General features: G+C 34.4%; 3 protein-coding genes across 4 annotated transcripts; 2 read left to right on the top strand and 1 right to left on the bottom strand.

Moving 5' to 3' along the window:
• Positions 1–1,996: 1,996 nt before the first annotated feature.
• Positions 1,997–8,501, top strand: LOC129883203 (nuclear transport factor 2-like). Its single transcript, XM_055957809.1, has 9 exons — positions 1,997–2,365; positions 3,410–3,544; positions 4,379–4,685; positions 5,207–5,472; positions 5,577–5,763; positions 5,881–6,002; positions 6,090–6,155; positions 7,053–7,131; positions 8,036–8,501. The coding sequence occupies exons 1-9, from the start codon at positions 2,327–2,329 to the stop codon at positions 8,242–8,244; spliced, it is 1,410 nt and encodes a 469-aa protein (XP_055813784.1). The 5' UTR covers positions 1,997–2,326; the 3' UTR covers positions 8,245–8,501.
• Positions 8,502–8,852: 351 nt separating this feature from the next.
• On the bottom strand, positions 8,853–13,817 carry LOC129883202 (uncharacterized). Of its 2 annotated transcripts, none has more exons than XM_055957808.1 (6): positions 13,091–13,817; positions 11,105–11,277; positions 10,638–10,728; positions 10,305–10,556; positions 9,647–9,819; positions 8,853–9,231 (listed from the first exon to the last, which is right to left on the bottom strand). In XM_055957808.1, exons 1-6 carry the CDS (start codon positions 13,511–13,513, stop codon positions 9,129–9,131), a joined length of 1,215 nt encoding a protein of 404 aa, XP_055813783.1. In that variant the 5' UTR covers positions 13,514–13,817; the 3' UTR covers positions 8,853–9,128. The 2 variants fall into 2 exon arrangements, with proteins under 2 accessions (XP_055813783.1, XP_055813782.1); XM_055957807.1 differs by having other exon boundaries at positions 8,853–9,255; positions 13,091–13,813.
• Positions 13,818–15,161: 1,344 nt separating this feature from the next.
• Positions 15,162–17,230, top strand: LOC129881879 (uncharacterized). Its single transcript, XM_055955992.1, has 2 exons — positions 15,162–15,533; positions 16,049–17,230. The coding sequence occupies exons 1-2, from the start codon at positions 15,162–15,164 to the stop codon at positions 17,228–17,230; spliced, it is 1,554 nt and encodes a 517-aa protein (XP_055811967.1).
• Positions 17,231–18,325: the final 1,095 nt, after the last annotated feature.

Here is an 18,325-nt window from a genome sequence, read left to right as displayed (position 1 = left end):
TATAGTTGCGTCTTGTCTCGTTGTAATCTTTTCTTGTTAATAAATGTATATGATTGGTGTGATTCAAGAGAACCATGATCACTTCCTGTCTTATTTCCTTCCTTCTCATCCTACCTCGCCTATCCTGCATTTACTTTCAAAAAAAGAAATTTTAATTCATCTCGTGCCACTTTATTTAAGTAGTTTCTTACTCCATCCCATTATATTGTAGTTATGTCTTACCCATTTTAGTATTTTCTTATTAATAAAAATATATATGACCGATGTGATTCAAGAAAATTATATATGACCGGTGTGATTCAAGAGAATTGCGGTCACTTTCCACCTTGTCTCCTCATCTCCCTGCCCTTGCCCCTATATTTATTTTTTATAAAATAAATTCTAGTTTAATTAGCGTCACTTCATTTTAAGTAATTTTGTTTCTCCATCTTGCTATATTTTCTTTCTAATATTTTATGGTTAATACATGTTTATGATTGGTGTGATTTAAAAGAACTACAACTTCACTTCACGCCTTGTCTTGCATCATCCTATATTTACTTTCTTAAATTAAATTTTAGTTCATCTAGTGCCACTTAATTCAAGTCATTTCGTGTGATTCAAGCTACTATACTGTAGTCATGCTTTGCTCTATTCTAATATTTTTTTCTTGATAAATGTATATGATCAGTGTGATTCTAAGTGAACTACAATCACTTCCTATCTTATGTTTATTTTCAATAATTAAATTTTAATTCATCTCGCACCGCTTTGCTTTATTTAAGTAATTTCTTGTTCCATCCTGCTATGTTATAGTTGTGTCTTGCCCCATTCAATTTCTACCTACAATTGCTTCCTGTCTTGCTTCGCCTCACTATGTAGTTACTTTCAAAATTTAAATTTTAGTTTATTTGACGTCATATCATTTCAGCAAAAAAATAATAATCTGCCCCGCTATATATTAGTCGTATCTTGTCTTGTTTTAATTTTTTCTTATTAAAAAATTTACACGATCAATGTAATTCAAGAGAATTGTAATCACTTTCTCCCTTGCCTCGCCTCTTATCACCTTGTATTTACTTTTAGAAAAAAAAATTATAATTCATCTCGCATCACTTAATTTAAGTACTTTTTTCCTCCGCGCTACTATACTATAACTGTGCCTCTTAGATTTTACTTTCGTCTAGCTCAATTGTCATCCCTACTAAGACAAGGGTGAATGTTTTTTCTTCTGCCGTTGTCAAATCACTTAGCTTGCCGGTAGGGCTAGACATAAAATATATTAAAAAAAAAATTATTGAACCGAATCAAATTTTTTGATAATTCAGTATTCGGTATAGTATTCGAGAGCAAAAGTTTAGAATTACGGTATTCGAGTTTGTATTTGGTATGAGACATTATTACTATTTGATACTTGGTATTTTTTGAATAACAAATTATTTACTTAATGAAGGTCATATATCAACATGTCCATTACTCATTAGTACAAATTCAAAAAAGAAAGTTAAAAACTAAACATAAACAACCCAAATACATATGCCTTTTAGTTGTGTCAATTTATTTTTTTTGTTGTCTATTTACTAGTTAATTTTCTATTATATCATGTTTTCCCATAGAGAATCGGCTAAAACTTCAATACGATATTAATGAATACCGTATCGAATCAAAATTTGATTTATCAATTATCAAAATATCAAATCAAAATTTAAAAAATTGATATTTAATATCAACTTTTAACAACGAATTATCAAATCCAAAATTTAAAAATTCCGAAACGAATATCGAATGGGTAGAACTATAGGGTCTAACGCTTACCAACTAGGTTGAGTTCTTAGGAGTTGAGACTCTACATTGACACTATTAGATAATCCTAAGCAAATCAAAACAATAATAAATTAAAAAAGCCCTATCATAAGGTATAAATCAACGGTGGAAAACAAGCGGACATTCACTCAACCAATAAAAAACGAGCGCCACCGTGCCAAAAACAAGCAGCACCTTAATTTCTAACGAGGGAAAAAAAAGGCTATAAATTCAGCAGCTCATTCTCTCTCTAGAACCAGTGGTCTCAAGCTGTCACTCCATTTTCTCTCTCTAGAAATTGAAGAGTCAGTGACGAGCGAATTCAGTGCTATTGGCTGTTTTTGTGGAGTGAGTGATGGGAAAAGACTCTGTTTCTGCTTTTTTGCTTGCGGCGGCAATGTGAATGGTGAAAATCTAGGGTTTATTTTTGGGGGGTTTAGATTTCAGATCTTTTGTAGATCTAGGTTTTTTTAGATTCTCATTCTATTGGATTGACGAGTTCGTTTCTGCCACTACTTCCGCCGCCGCCACCGGGTTTTACGAAATGGCGACGCCTTTTCATTTGCCAGTCACTGCTGCTCAGGTATCTCTTCTGCTATAAAACCTCAGTAAAAAAAAGTCTTTACCCGTTTATTCTTTGTTTGTATAAGGCATTTGTATAGATGTTGAGTAGAAATGTGAAAGGATTCTGTTTATTCATCTGTAAATCAGTTGACTGAAGCGTGGAAATGCTTGTCTGTGAGTAGTTCTAGGTTTAGCTGTTTGGATTTTTTCTATATCATGGTTTATATATGAATGGATTTAATTTATATCCACTATCAGTATAGTTTTACCTGTGGTGATGTATGAATGGACTTTTTTTTATTTCTGTGGTTATTTTTGGCTGAAGGGGGTTAGAATGAAATCCCTTCGTACTACCTGGCTTCCGGCTCTGGTACTTACCCTGTTTTGCTAGTTACATTTCCATATTGAATTGGCTTTTAAGTGACTGGACAGTGTAAAGCTGAACTTTTTATGGATATGATTTTACCAGTTTCAAAAAAAAACTCTTTATGGATATACATGTATATATCCACTTTTAAAAGATATAGAAACTACTAGAGTAAGTTTTTTTTTGGTTGCGTTTATTTTCCATATAAATGTATGTATGTATGTAGTTGTGATGGTGTAGTGATTGAATGTCCTAAATGGGGACAGGTTTTTTGAGAAGAGTTTTTGAATCTAGTAATCAATGCAAACTTAATTAAGCATATAGCACAATAGAAACAAACTATATATATAGACACTACCAACTACTAGTCAAGGATAAATGATCCAATTTTTTTTAGTTATGGAGTAATTAAGTCTAACCAATTAAGGGTTAGTAGTTATCACTTCACTTACATTAGATTAGGTAAGGATAAGTATGAGATTTGGAGAACCTTTGTTCTGTATAGAGCCCTACTTTTTCTTTAGAAGATAAATTACTTATCAATGTTAGAATGAAATGAGCCTAAATAGAGTGGAATATATAGAGGACTCATATTGCCGATCCCAACTAGTTTAGGATTGAAGTGTTGATTAATGGATGGATTTTTAATGGCTAGTAGTTGAATTTCATCTTTCTGCGTTTTGGGTAATGTTTCAGGTGGGGACATACTTTGTGGGCCAGTATTATCAGATGTTACAGACCCAACCGGATTTTGTTCACCAGTTCTACAGTGATGCTAGTACTGTGCTTCGAATTGATTCCAGCACCAGGGAGACTGCTTCAGGATTGCTGGTATTTTAGCTGAAGTGCCTTACTTCTCTGTACTTCCTTATGAGCAAAACCTTCTTTGAAGTTGTTCTCAATTAAGTGCTTTTGGTAATTTGTGTTGGAGTTTGGTTGCTTTGTCCTAGAGTTCGGCTGATCCAAGTTTATTCAATTTACACTGGTGAAACCAAGTTGCAGATTCTTATTCTTGTGCCTGTACTGTCTTTTTGGGCAACATATAGATTCACAGCAGAAGCTAAAACATTAAAACTTAACCGCTCTTCAGTTTGTCTATCCAGAGATTGGACATCAAATGCACGTAAATTATTTAGATAGTTAATATTCTTCATTTTGTTCCTTTTGGTGTGTTATATGTGGCTGACTTTAACATTAGGACCAGCACCCTTTTGATTTTGTGTAGTTGTTTCATTGGCTGCTCTTGCTAGATGCATGTCCTTAACCGGAACCTCGTGTCTAGTCATCTATATGATGTCCATCCGTTCTAGATTATTTTGAGTTTTTCTATGAAACCTATTCCAAAACAGAACACCTAATGTGGAAAAATATCATTTGAGTGCAGCATTCACTTCGATGTTCTAGATTTTTAGATTCCACTCATGACTACCTGTGAGTTGACACACTTGTGTGCTTTAATATACTATTAAAAGAAAAAGATTTCAAAGTCACAAAGGGGAAGATTTTATCTTTGAACCACTTCTATAATTAATTTTATTCCAATATAATAGAACTTCTATCATGCTCAACTAACTAATAATCATAGTTCATGGTATGTAATGCTCCTTTGGCCCCCAATATATATCATTCTGCTACCTTTTTTCATTGTTCTTCTGTGTTCTGCAGCAAATTCACACCCTCATCATGTCGCTCCAGTACACTGGAATAGAGATTAAAACACTTCATTCCTTGGAATCATGGAATGGTGGTGTCCTTGTGATGGTTTCAGGTTCTGTCCACGTGAAAGGTATCAACAGGAGTAGGAAGTTCGTACAATCAATTTTCCTTGCACCCCAGGAAAAAGGATTCTTTGTCCTCAATGATATCTTTCACTATGTTGACGAGGAACAAATTCTTCAGCAATCATTGGCCTATCTAGCACAGACTAACCTTGAGTCCAAGCTGAGTGCTTCCAATGCACTTCAGGAGCAAGGTATGAGTTCAATCTTCAAGGTTTTCATCCGAAGACAGGTCTGATGGGAGGATTCTCTCAACTTCTTTTTGTTTCATATTACTCTGTTTTTTAAAAAGAAATTCGTTGGTGTAATTTTAAGGCATTTTCCTTTTTTTACCTTTTTCTTGGAGGGTCTACCCGACACAGGTTGGGGTAAGGTCTACGTACATCTCCCCCTCCTCAAATCCCACTTGTGGATTACACTGGGTATGTTGTTGTACCTTTTCTTGGGGGATGAGAGAGGGTGTTGGGGTGTGAAAGTAGGAACATAAGCATGCTGCGAGGGAGAGCATGGTGAATGCCTCACCCCTAAGCTAAGTTTTCGTTATGGGGGGAATATTTCTAGTAGCTTCTAATGCTGAAGAAGTTGTGTACTTAAATGTCAATTCTTCTGAAAGAAGACTTGGGATACAGTTTCTCTGTGATTCTGCATGCTAATGCTGCATTACTATGAGACAAGAGAATGTGCATATTTAAAGGATTAATGATGGTTTCTGCAGTGCCCAACTATATGTTTGGTGGAGAAATCCAAGCAAGGGAGTTTGCTGATGCTCCTAAAATTGAAGATAACGGGCCAGTCAATAACTATAGTTTTCCAGAGGAACGGCTTCAGCATGTCCCTGAAGCTGAGAATATCCTTGAAGATAATTTTGCGGTGCAGTCAAACGGCCCACTTCAGAGTTCAATTAGTTCAGTACAAGACCATTTATCCTGTCCTGTTGAGGAACATGTTGTAGAGCCCCAAAAGCATACTTATGCTTCTATTGTATGCCATTACCCTTACCTTCTCCTTATGGTTACATTCTCATATTGTCTCGAGTATGCTTTTGCTGATCAACTAATTTTATTTGCTTGATTCTAATTTGGAAGTTACAAGTTACTAAAGGGAATTCTGCACAAGGAGGACTGGCCCAGTCTTCTCTCAACAAACCTACACCACCTCCTTCAGAGTGGCAGCATGTGCCAGAGCCTCTTACTCTGCCATCAGTTCATTCGACTAATACTATTGAGAGGTATACTGAGGCAACAGAAGAGGCTTCAGCTGTTGAAGATGAAGGTTAGTTTCTCGTACTTTGGCATAATGTACTCGTCTTCTCCGGAATATGTGTTCTTTTTTAAGGGACCTCATTTGAGTGATATGCTTTCATGATTTTCCTTTTTGAACTTTTCGCAGTTGAAGTCAAGTCTGTATATGTCAAAAATGTGCCTACTACTATGGCTGCTTATGAAATTGAGGAGGAATTCAAAAAGTTTGGTAAACTAAAGCCGGATGCTGTTGCCATTAGAACACGAAAGGTTTGTTCTATCATCTTTCTTTTGCCCTATACTCTTGAATCTAGATTAGGTCAGTATTAAGTTCATTTGGAATTTGATGTGATGCAGGACATTGATGTATGTTATGCATTTGTCGAATTTGAAGATGTAACTGGGGTTCAGAATGCAATTGAGGTTTGAACTAATATTTCAAAAATTTTGAGCCATCTTTAATTATACTTTTTGCGGTGAAGTTTCAATGCGATTGAGGTTTGAACTAACATCCTATGTTTTTGTTATTTGAGTAATCGAGAATGGTGCTATATTTTATGAATGAGGTCAAATAAATTGACACAAATTCGAACTATTCAATGTTAAGTAATGTGGGAGTTGTGAATAATGTTCGATACGTGCGTTGCACGTGTATATCAAATTATGTATATGTGATATACTTGAGACTAGTCAACAGTCGCGTCAAAATATTCCTTCACAATACAAAGAATAATTGAAAAATATATTTGTTAAAAGTCCCTCACAAAGGTCCCCTGCAGAAAAATTTGATGCGCAATCAAATCTAATCATGAACAAACACAAGTGTACCTCATATTCCGCTGAATTTTGAACCACTCAATGGCTGCAAATCACACTTGAATTTCTTAAAAAAGAAGAGTAGAAAATTTTGTAGTTAAAAAATGAGAGAAACCCCTCTATTTATAGCCAACAAAGGATAGTATGAACAAGTGTTTATTATGCCTTATCGGAAAAGTCACAACTCATTGAAAAAGACACAACTCTTCAGAAAAGTTACAACCCTTCAATGTAAAAGGTATTTGGTTTTAAAATAATATAAATATAAAATTTAGAAGATATACTAAATTGGGTGTTTTTAGTTGGGGATATTATAGTAATTTAACATTCAAGTTACGAGATGTTTTTAGTTGAGGGTACTATAGTAATTTAACATTCAAGTTAGGGAGTTCATATTTTTAAGGTAGTATAGATATAGATGGATAGATTAATACCTTCAACTAAGACTAATGACTGCATTTACATTCAGAGTAGGTACTAACATCTACATAAACATTGTTGCAGGCATCTACTGTTCAGATTGGTGGACACCAGTTGTACATTGAAGGGAGGAGACCGAACAGAAACAACTTAATTCGAGGAAGTAAGTGGCTTTATCTTCTCAATTGTAGGCCAATAAATAATCTATTGCATTTCTTATTCACGAAAACTAGCATATCTTTAATCTAAACTCTTTCTCCTTGTCTTTCTAAGATCTTCTCAGCACAATATTTTTCTAATAGGTGATCACTAGGCACACCTTTAACAATTTAAGAAGGTTTTCTTGGCACTCTTCTATAATCCAAAAATGTTTACCCTATCAAATTAAGTATTCTTCTTGCAGCCAGATCAAATGTAAGCTGGACACTTTTTCCACTTTTGTTTTGTCAGTGTCATGTCATTGACTTTGATTCCCTACTTGGTGGAAGATAAGGGACGTAAAAGAGAAGTGGAAACTTACTCTTCCTTTCTCTGAGGGTAGTTTTAACTCTGGAGAAAACTGTGTTTTTATAAAAAAAAATCAGTATAAAATAAACAGTGAACATTACTACTTTCTTGGATCTACTTGCAATACCCATTTTCAAGATAAATAATGAAAAGCAGGAAGTAGAACTATAATTACACTAGTTGACTTGCATTCTAGTCAGGCTGCAACTGATGTAAATATTTGGCTCCCACATCTTGACCATGGTATTAGTCTCAAAACAAAGCATTATGATAGTATCATTGGAATTTACTTAGATTCTCATTGATTTATAGTAAATAGCAAGTGGCCTTTTTTAATACTTCCAAGTAAATAAGGCTTATTATGTGATTCCTGTGTGCTTTAATAGCCAAAATAGAACTGTTTAGGAATCATTTTTGCTAAGCCTGATCCTTGTCTGAAAGCTTACTGCTTCATACATTTCATAACTTTTTTAACTTAAATTTTGAAGTCCCGAAAAATTATTTTGATCTGCTTCCTAAAAATGTTAGATTCTTTTGGTGTCTTTAAAATGTGGACACAGGAGGTAGGGGTAGAGGCAGAGTTAGCTACTCCATGGACGGAAGGGGGCGCTATGGTGGCCGTGGTTTTGGGAGAGGTGGTCAAGACGTAGGTGACCGTGAGTATGGCAGGTCAAGAGGAAATGGTTACTATAGACAAGCTCCTCGGCAAGAAAGAGCTTACTCTAGCAATCAGCAAAGCTTGCGAAATGAGCAGTACTCATGGGAATAAACTGAAGTTGAATTTATGAAGAACAGACAATACCGTCGGTACAAGCCATGTTGCGAACAGCTTTTTTGTCTTCATAGTTCTCCAAAACATTAGTATACTTTGAGAAGCATCAAAATTTAGATTTATGGAAGGAAGCATCCCAAATACATATAATTTTTTGGCAGAAATAGCAAGTCTTGCTTTTCAGTACATGAATAGACTTTACCGAAAATGATTATTTAATGCAGTTTTGGCCTGCTAGTGGATATTTTGCGCAAGTTTTGTCATGTCATTTTAACTCATTGATCTTACCAGTATGAACCTCTCAAACTATAAAATCCTAAACAGGGTTAACAATCCCCATTTTTTATGGGAGCACTTACAAATCATATTTACTTGATATTTTGGCTTCTTGACGTGCTGCTGCTGTTTTTACAAACTACTTGCAAAGATTTCATTTGTCAACATTCGCATTGGCCCTTAAGAAGCATTGTGAGTCCTTGCTGGATAGAATTATATGATATTTTTGGTGGTGGGAGATTGCAGGTATCTGATAGAAAACAAGTCCCATTTGAAAAATGACTTCTCTAGTACAAATACTGTAAACTAAAATAGAGGAACTTACAGGATATCAATACAATGAAAGTCTCCATTTAAATTTTTATTCAGCTCATTCATCTACTACTATTATTCCCAAAAAGAACATTGTACAAGGTCAATTTAACATTAGTATTCGCATTTTTATTGCTCACGAAACCACATTTACCATTTAAATTTTTATCCAATTTTGAATGCTTGATCCTCCACAACAAGAAGAAGCTCTAAGTCTTTAGATAACGCGTAAAGCTTGAGAAACTAAAATTATGAATCAGAAGCTGGATTGTGAATTCATTCGACATCAGGATTTAGGCATTTGCAGCCACAACTCCTAGCAGAAGTGGTGCCCCATTGTGATCGTCTAATGTTTCATCTTCTTCTCCGTCTTCTTCCCCCATTTGCCAGAGAAATCTAGCATATGCAGCAAGTATGTCGCTGAAAAGCAAAAAACAAGCTAGTAACTCAGACTCTCAGACAATGAGAACAACGAACTTGATGAGTAAGTAGCAACCATACATTTTTTTAATTTAAAACGCAACGCACAAATGATTTGACATCATACCAAAGATCACCAAAAATCTTCATATCTTTCCACAAATACAAATCGCATAATACCAAGTTACCAACAACCTTATATTAGTATCTTTTCTCATTAACCTTTTCACTGCTATCAAATAGTATAGCACATGTCCACATATCACATAAATCTGTAAAATTGTCTTAGTAACAACTAAGTAGGAAATGTGTTTAGGCAACTAAGATATTATAATTGTTTTTAATTTTAAATGTAGTGAGTAAAAAGAGATGGGCTTCAATTCAACATTACCTATTTTCTGGAGAAGCTTGAACTGCCCTCTTAAAGTAGGATGAGGCTTTATATTTGTCACGATGAATTTGCCATATCAACATGGCATACTGTGAAATAGTTTCTCCATCGGTAGGATCTGCTAGTATTGCACGTGAGTAATATTCTTCAGCACCTAGTAGGTCTCCCTTAGACTGATGGTCCAACAGCAAAAAATGAGAGTTAAAAAGTAGCAAGAACAGTTATTATTATTTATTTAAATGTAGCACCAGTGAAGGGAGATGGCCATTTTTAAAAATCTAGTTCTGATAAGTAAACGATAAACTGTTGTAGTTATTGTAAATATCGTGACAGGAATGACACAACGTTCAAGAAAATTTCATATTCGAGCAGGCATCTATATTTCTTCATCCCAATTGTACTTGAATTAGGGTGACCGGCGGTTATTTTGTACAATTTAAAGAAAGAGTTGAAATCTTAAAAAACATATTATGGAGGAAGTTTGTGACATCTCAGACACTTAAGGAGAATGACTGTGTCGATGGTTGCAGCTTCGGACAATTACTCATATCTAAATCAAGATGATAAATGGATATCAAATGGGCATTGATGTAAGCATATGATGGATAATATACATGTTAATAAAGAATATTTAATGCAGAAGATAAGCAACATTCACCTGACTAAGAAACTGAGCATAGTTTCTTAAAAGCACGGGGTTATGAGGATTTTTTTTTATCATTCTCATGTACTCCTCAGCATTTCCGTCCATATCAGATACAGCTGCAGTATAATCAACAAGAGAGCCGTCACCAACTAGATTATCCCCAATTCCCAATCCTGCTGCAAGATGTAAGGGAGAACTAACAGGTCTGTTATCTTCTTTGTAATCTAAGTTCTTGGATACAGTAGCTTCCTCACTTTCCTCAATCTGGCACATCCAGAAGAAACTTTAAGTCGAACAGAGTTCACACATATAAACTTGTGGAAAAGCAGAAAGAATGGAAGAAACCTTAGTCTTATCATTCTTTGTGTTCATTTCATCCTCACTTTCGTCGTCATTGATATCCCAGAGGAAACTAGCATATGCTGCAAGAATATCGCTGGAAACAATAATAGATTTCAACAACAACAACATATCCAGAGTAATCCCACAAGTGGGGTCTGGGGATGGTAAGATGTACGCAGACCTCACCCCTACCTTTATGGGGTAGAGAGGTTGTTTCTGGGAGACCCTTGGCTCAAAAGAAGTTTAATCAAAGCAGAATTGAAAGAAAAAATAACGACAACAAAATAGCAAGATGAACAAAGCAAAGAAGCTGCAGTAGTAAAAATTTGAGCATAAGATACATCGCGAATAATACTAAAAAGGAGAAGATGAGAAGAGGAGACTAATATTTACTTCACATGCCCAGATTTTGTAAATCAATATGTAATTGCACCAATCACTCATTCAATGAAAAGGTGTAAGTCAAGAACCTGTTTTCAGGAGCAGCACGAACTGCACGTTCAAAGTAATCTGATACTCTATCTTTATCTTGGTGCAGCTCCCATACTAATTTAGCATACTGTGACAAGGTATCTCCATCTTTTGGATCAGCTAGAGTAGCTTGAAAGTAATAGTGTTCAGTTCCAGAAAGATCTCCCTTAGACTATAGACCAGAATACAGAGGGTTACATGAAGAAAAGGTTGTCGCCACAAAAACGGAACCAAGAATGGACTAGATCTCAAGTAAAGGAAAAAAATAAAGATGGAGAAATATCTAAAACCACATAGCAAAGCATGTAATGTTGAGTTCTTTTTCAGTCAAAGAATCACAACTCTATCATGACCAGATTTCCGAAGTATCTATTAGGAAGACCAGAATAGCATTTGAATCAGTTACTGTTGTATGCTTTTTATATTTCAAACCACTAGTAAATTTATTGTCGACATACATTGGCATTGCTAGAACATCATGAAAGAAGAATCTTCTCATTTACTTTCCCTTTTCGTGACTGGGTTATGCAACTGCTAATCCAGAATATTTAAGATTCAAAATGAGTGAACTGTTATAGAGCCCGTTTGGATGGGCTTAAAAAAAATAACTTTTATGTATGAAGTGTTTTTAGAACTTTGAAGTGCTGAAAGTTATTTTTATAAATAAGCAGTTGAGTGTTTGGATAAAAGTGCTTAAATGAGGAAAATGATGTGAATTTTAGGGTTAAAAGAATAAAAAGGGTAGTTTGAAAATTTAGTTAAAATATAAGAGATATAAAAGTAATTTCCATCGTCAAAGAAAATGACTTAAAGCACTTAGAAAAAAAAGTTAGGAATCGTAACTTTTCATTTTTGACTGAGTTTAAGAACTTTATGGCTTAAAGTTAGCATTAGACAAACACGTCAAAAAACTAAAAAGGGGCTTTAAGTTGGTTTTGACCAACTTAAAGCCCATCCAAACGGACTCATAGAAGGTTCCAAATTGGATCTAATTTGTTAAAAGTTATTCAAACTGCTATTACTATCCTGACATAATTATCCAACTAGTCCATTTTATCAAGGGGCAACTTAACAGCAACAGCAAGAAGCCAATGATGAGATCAAATCCACATATTTGACTTTAGTTCAACAATTAGAATTCCAACTTTGCAGCTATAGAACTCACAAGAAATTTCCTTTTCGCAATCTTAGAATCTCTAAAGGACTTGCAATGAGAATCAAACAAATATACAACAGCAACAACAACTATGACTTCAATACCAAACAAGTTACGGTTGGTTATATGAATCCTCACTGACCATGTTTAGATTTCAAATTTTGCAGTAATAGAACTCACAAGAAACTTACTTTTGCAATCCTAGAACCTCTAAAGGACTGACAATAAGAATCAAACATGTATACAACAACAACAACAATGACCTCAACCCCAAACAAGTTATGGTCGGGTTTATGAATCCTCACTTACCATGTTTCTCCGGCTTAAACTCAACTCATGTCATCAACATATTGAAAAAAATAAAACTGAAAAATAAAGAGAAAATGTTTTCTGAATTTGAGCATACAACAACATACCCAATGTAATCTCACAAATTTGATCTGGGTAGAGTGTACGTAGACCTAACCCCTACCTTGGAAGTTAGAGTGGTTCGGCTCAAAGAAAAGCATATAAAAGCATATCGAAAAAAGAAATAACTAAAGTGAGGGGATCGTGGCTAAATACTATAACAAGCGTGACAAAGCATTTTGAGAAATGGATCAGTAACTACACCAACAAAGTACGATAACCGAAGTACAAAAGACAATGCATAGTAACAGAAATCGACGGACAAGAAATTATATGACAAATACTGCAGCTACTAGTATGAAAGGGTAAGCGAGATAACTCTCTACTGCCTACTAACCTTCCATCCTAATTTGAGCATGTATACTAAAATTAAATAAAGAGAAAAAACATTTTCTGAAAGGAAGAGGAAAAAAACACTGACTTGCAAAAGTTGAGCATAATTCCTCAAAAACAAAGGGTTAGAGGGATCTTCTTTAAGAACCCTCTTATAATATTCCTCAACATCTCCATTTCCATCAAAATCTAAAGGTACAAAGTCAACCCCACCACTATTTACACCATTTCCATCAACCCCAAATCCATTAGCAAGGGAACTCTCTTCAAATCCCAGCTCATTAACCTCATAAAAAACCCTTTTTTTCTCATCTTCTTTTTCACCTTCTTCATTCTCATCTTCCTCAATCAACCCCATATTTCCCTTTTTCCCAAAACTGAAATCACTACTACCTATATCTGATATAATATCCCCTATTGTCACAGACCTCACCAAATCTTGATTTTCCTTTAGTTCTTCAACCCCATCCTCTGTATTATATATACAAAATGATGGTTCTTTAGGCAACATTTTGAACTTTCTTGCTTATGAGAAGATAAAAATGTCACCTTTAAGCAATACAGTTTTTCAAGATTAGAAGAAATTGAAGTATTTCAAGATAACCCTTTTAAATTTCCATCAGATTGAGCTTTTCTGAATGAGACTATGGGATTTTACAAAGGAAAAAATGGACAGGTAAAGGATTGCAAGAGAAAAAAACTCAAGTTGTGGCGTGTAGCAACACATGAAAGAAGAAAACTTGGGCAGTTTTGAGTGATCAAAAGTAGGAGTATTATCCAAGTTAGCAGTAGTATCTTTTTTTTTATTCCCAAAGCTTCACTGAAAATAATTTGTGGAAATTCTAATAAGAAAAATATTCATTCCGTCATAAAATATGTGTCACAGCGTATCTCTCAAAATCTTTTGAAGGATTTAGTTGTCAAGTCTGGTCATATCTTGATCTCATTTTTATTAATATTTTATGAATTTGTGAAATCTTCAACATGTTATTATCTTTTATATAAATATGAATTAAAATTTATGGTACAGTAATTTATAAAAATCCTAACTAAATTTGAATTCATGTCTTATAAAGTTTGATGGTTACGATTGCTTTAGATTTTTTTTTGTTGAGGAAATAGGGATTTTATGTATATTAATACTTTAAAATTTTAATCTAAGAAATAATACTATAATTATATTAAAATATAGATATATTTTTTATGAGTGCTCAATTCTCAAGAAACTTTAACAAATATAGATGGGTTAGTAAATTATATGTTGTATTTCCTATATTTTTTAATAGTCGTGAAATGAGTCAAAACATAGAATTAAAAATTTAATAAATAAATTTGTATTTAAAGTGTTCACGTGGAGTTGTGGTTACCATATCTGTACTTTTTGACTTTTTTTTTAAAAAAAGTAAATGATTGAAGTAAAAATAAATAATTGAAATAGGGTTTAAAATGCCTTTAACTATTGAAAAAGATATAAAAATGTCCCTTTCATTTATCTATTGATATCCACCTTTAGATTTAACTACACAACAAATTCAATAAGATGTAAGTTTATTGGGGTAGTTCACCACCGCGCGAAGCACGAATAATTTACCTAGTAATATGATAATCAAAGAAAAAAAATGATGAAAATTGAAATGATAATTGTTGCATGAAGAAAAAGCTCTCGTCAATATCACTAGATTTTATAAGAAAATTATAATGTAATTACAATTAATTACAATTAATTTTGTTCTGTCTTCGCATAGAAAAACTATCTCTTTTAATTTCGCTGTTGGATATATGAAAATATAGTGTTTCAAATAAACAAACACATATTTTAATTAATTGAATATCAAATACGCTTAGTCAAATACGAAAAAGACCACAATTGACATTTATCCGGGTTTTAAATTTTACAATAAAAAGGGTTGAAGAACCTTACGGCCAAAAAAAAAAACACAAACATTATTTCAAAAACACATTTTCTTCCTTTGTTACAATGCCTTAATGTTCTCTCCTCGAAACATCACCACCTCCTCCTCCTTCTCCTCTTTTCCTTTCTCGATTTCCCTCGCCGTTCCTTTCAGGGAACGACGAGTGAAGCCTCCTCATTTCATCATCAGGATTCGTGACAAATAATATTTCTTCATTAAACATCACGAATTTCCAAAGTTTTCAAAATGGGGGTCTTGAAACCATTCCAACTTTTGGAAATAAACATCATTTCCGCACAAGATTTGGAACCTATGTCCAAAAAAATGAAAACCTACGCGACCGTGTGGGTCCACCCTACGAGGAAGCTAACCACCGCGGTTGACGTTGAAGGGGGCAACAACCCAACATGGAACGACAAATTTGTTTTTCGGGTGGATGAGGAGTTTCTCCGGCATGATACCTCAGCCGTACAAATAGAAATTCATTGTGGCCATTGGTTTAAGGATTCTCTCGTGGGGTCCGTTCGCGTCCTCGTCGGAAATCTCATCCCTCCTCCGTCTAGGATACACCATAATCATCATCCTCATCATCTTGGCATGCGTTTTGTTGCACTTCAGGTGAAAATATTTTTCAATTTTTTTAAATTTGATTGGTCGAAATATTTTTCATGTAAAACATTTTCCTACGTAACAAACACACCCTTTATTCCTTCATCCAATATTTCTATAAATAGGAAATTTGTTTAACATCCATACGTAAAGTTGCATGCATGCATGTTAATTTTTTTGTTTCATTCTTCCATCATACATCTCTCCACACACACATTTATAAAAATGTATTTATGTATATGTTTTTTCAAAATTTGTTGTGAAGAATTTTTTTTGTTTTGACCTAATAGGGGGTAGATATAATTGTTAAAAAGCTTTATAATCATGTACAATTAGATAACTTCATTTTCCTCCTAGACAAATGAAAGATTTTCACACATTTGCTTAGAATAATGTTGTGTGATTGATAATTGGTCGTGAATAATGTGATGGATTTAATTATAACCTGATTAATGATTCTAAATATTTTCTTTCATCGAATTAATTTTATGTATTTAGACATTTGATGTATTTTTTGGTATTAGGTACGTCGTCCATCTGGGCGACCTCAGGGGATATTGAATATTGGTGTTGCATTACTAGATAGTACCATGAGAAGTATGCCGTTGTACACTGAATTAAATAAGTCTGCTGTTGGATATCGCGATTTGATGGAAGAAGAACAACTACCTCACCATCACAACCAAAAAACAAACTGTGAAAAAACCATCAACACCAACAACAACAACACCAATAACAACATGACCACTATAAAACCGATATTGCTACGAACAAAGAGTGAACGTAGCGAACGTGTCAAATTTGATGATGATGTTCCAAAGTCTAATAATTCAATAGTTGCAAAACCTTCAAAAAAGAAGAATAAGGCAAATATTAATTATGACAAAGAAAGTTCAATTCTTAGTATTTCTTTGGAGCCTCCACCACAAATGTTGGTGAAAAAGAAAGGCAAAGCAAGTTCTGTGATTAGTGGTGCTGAATTAATAGAGAAATCAAAGCCCAAAGGTAAAAAAGGCAAAGCAGGCTCAGTTCTTAGTGACTCAATTGTGAGCAAAGAGTCATCTCTTTATAATAATGGGCCCAAAGAAGATAAGCCCAAACTCAAACTTATAGCTTTAGAGGTTGAGAACAAAGAAAAGCCCACAAATGAAAAGAAAGTTGATGAAAATCCTCTCACAAAGCCCAATAAACAAGATGATGAGCCAAAAGAGCCCATAACAGTTATTGGAAAGCCCGTTCAGAATTATGGTGGATATGAGTTTGGAGGCCCAATAGTGCAAGGACACAATGGAAAATTTGTATTTGGAGGCCCAATCAAGGGAAATGCTCATCATTGGACTGACTCAGAAATTGGGCCTTCAGCATCCGAGGTGGCGGCAGCCGTGGCTGAAAAAAAATATCCGTTGGATGATCAAAAGAGCTCGGTTTTGGATGGTTGGAGTTTGGACGAGAGCGTTGAGGGGCTCAGGTCCAAACTCGAGAGGTGGCGGACGGAGCTACCACCAGTATACGACCGTGGACAGGCATCGAGCAGCTACCATTCTACCGGTCGCCACACGAGGAGGCATGCACGTGGGTCAAGTGGATTGTTTTCTTGTTTTGGTAACATAATGGGGTATGAATGCCAATGCGTTTGTGGTAAGCCTCAAAAGAAATATAACACAAGGTTCTATAGCCCATCAGTTGGCAGCAGATCATTGTTTTGAGAAAAGCCCAAGCCCAGATCATAAGGCCCAGGTTTGACTTTTTTGTTATTCGTAACCAGTGACATATTTAGAATTTTAAATCCGAACCATTACACTTTTGTGACAATTAACATAAATATATTTATCTCTTTCACTGGTTTTTATCATTTTGTTATTGTTATTTATTGGATTTGTTTTTTTGAACAACCATTTCCTTTAGATTAAATTTCATGAGGTTTCATTATAGTAGCATGATTAATGTTGATATAAATTTTGAATGATTTTTGGATTTAGCTGATTAAGTTAATTGGCAAAAATTAGAATACCTAGGAGATTTTAAAGTAACCATTATTTAGGGAAAACATTGAAATTTAATGATGAAATGAATTTATTATTTTCAATTGATAGAATTAGATCCAAGAGCGAAAGAGATTATGAAAGTTCTCCCACGGGGCAACCCTGAAACAAGTTCTCAAATCAATCTATTCGAGCCCTTGAAAGCTGTATAATTTCATGTGTGAAGCATAGTGAGAGTGACACAGAATAGGCCCTGAGTTCACCCGCTTGCCCGAAGATAAAGGGGAAGAAAGGGATGCCAGGGACGCCCAATCGCTTCTCGTGGATTTTCATAACCCTGCTGTGCAAAAATAGGATATGCACTTGAAATGGACGTCCGAGTTAAGATATATATCATGAGTGATACGGAAATAGATCGAGTAATCTGTTTCTTTAGCCAAGAAAAGACATTTCTAGTTTGCATGGTCCAATCATTGATCACCAAAATTTCTATAATAAATTGGGTAGGTCGCTAGTATCATGTATATCAATATTATAAAAGTATAATAAAATCACGCTTAATCTATATCAATTCTAGATTCTGAATTCACCTTTAAAAATATTGAATGTGGATATTGAAACTACATAAAATTATCTCTTTGTTGCAACAAATCAAAAAAAAAATAAGATCAAACGAGCTCGAAATTTAAAGTTATAACTCGCAAGTTGTTCCTTTTGTTCCCGTTCATGTGTGGTCATTTGAATTTTGAAATTTTAATTTTTTAATTTTATTGTAATTTTGGACATAAATTTTTTTAAATTTTTTTAAAAAAATAAAAT

The sequence above is a fragment of the Solanum dulcamara genome, chromosome 3 (assembly GCF_947179165.1).
Source record: "Solanum dulcamara chromosome 3, daSolDulc1.2, whole genome shotgun sequence".
NCBI classification, from domain to species: Eukaryota; Viridiplantae; Streptophyta; class Magnoliopsida; order Solanales; family Solanaceae; genus Solanum; species Solanum dulcamara.
The sequence above is the reverse complement of the archived record's forward strand: the minus strand, read 5'-3'. Positions and strand labels throughout refer to the sequence as shown.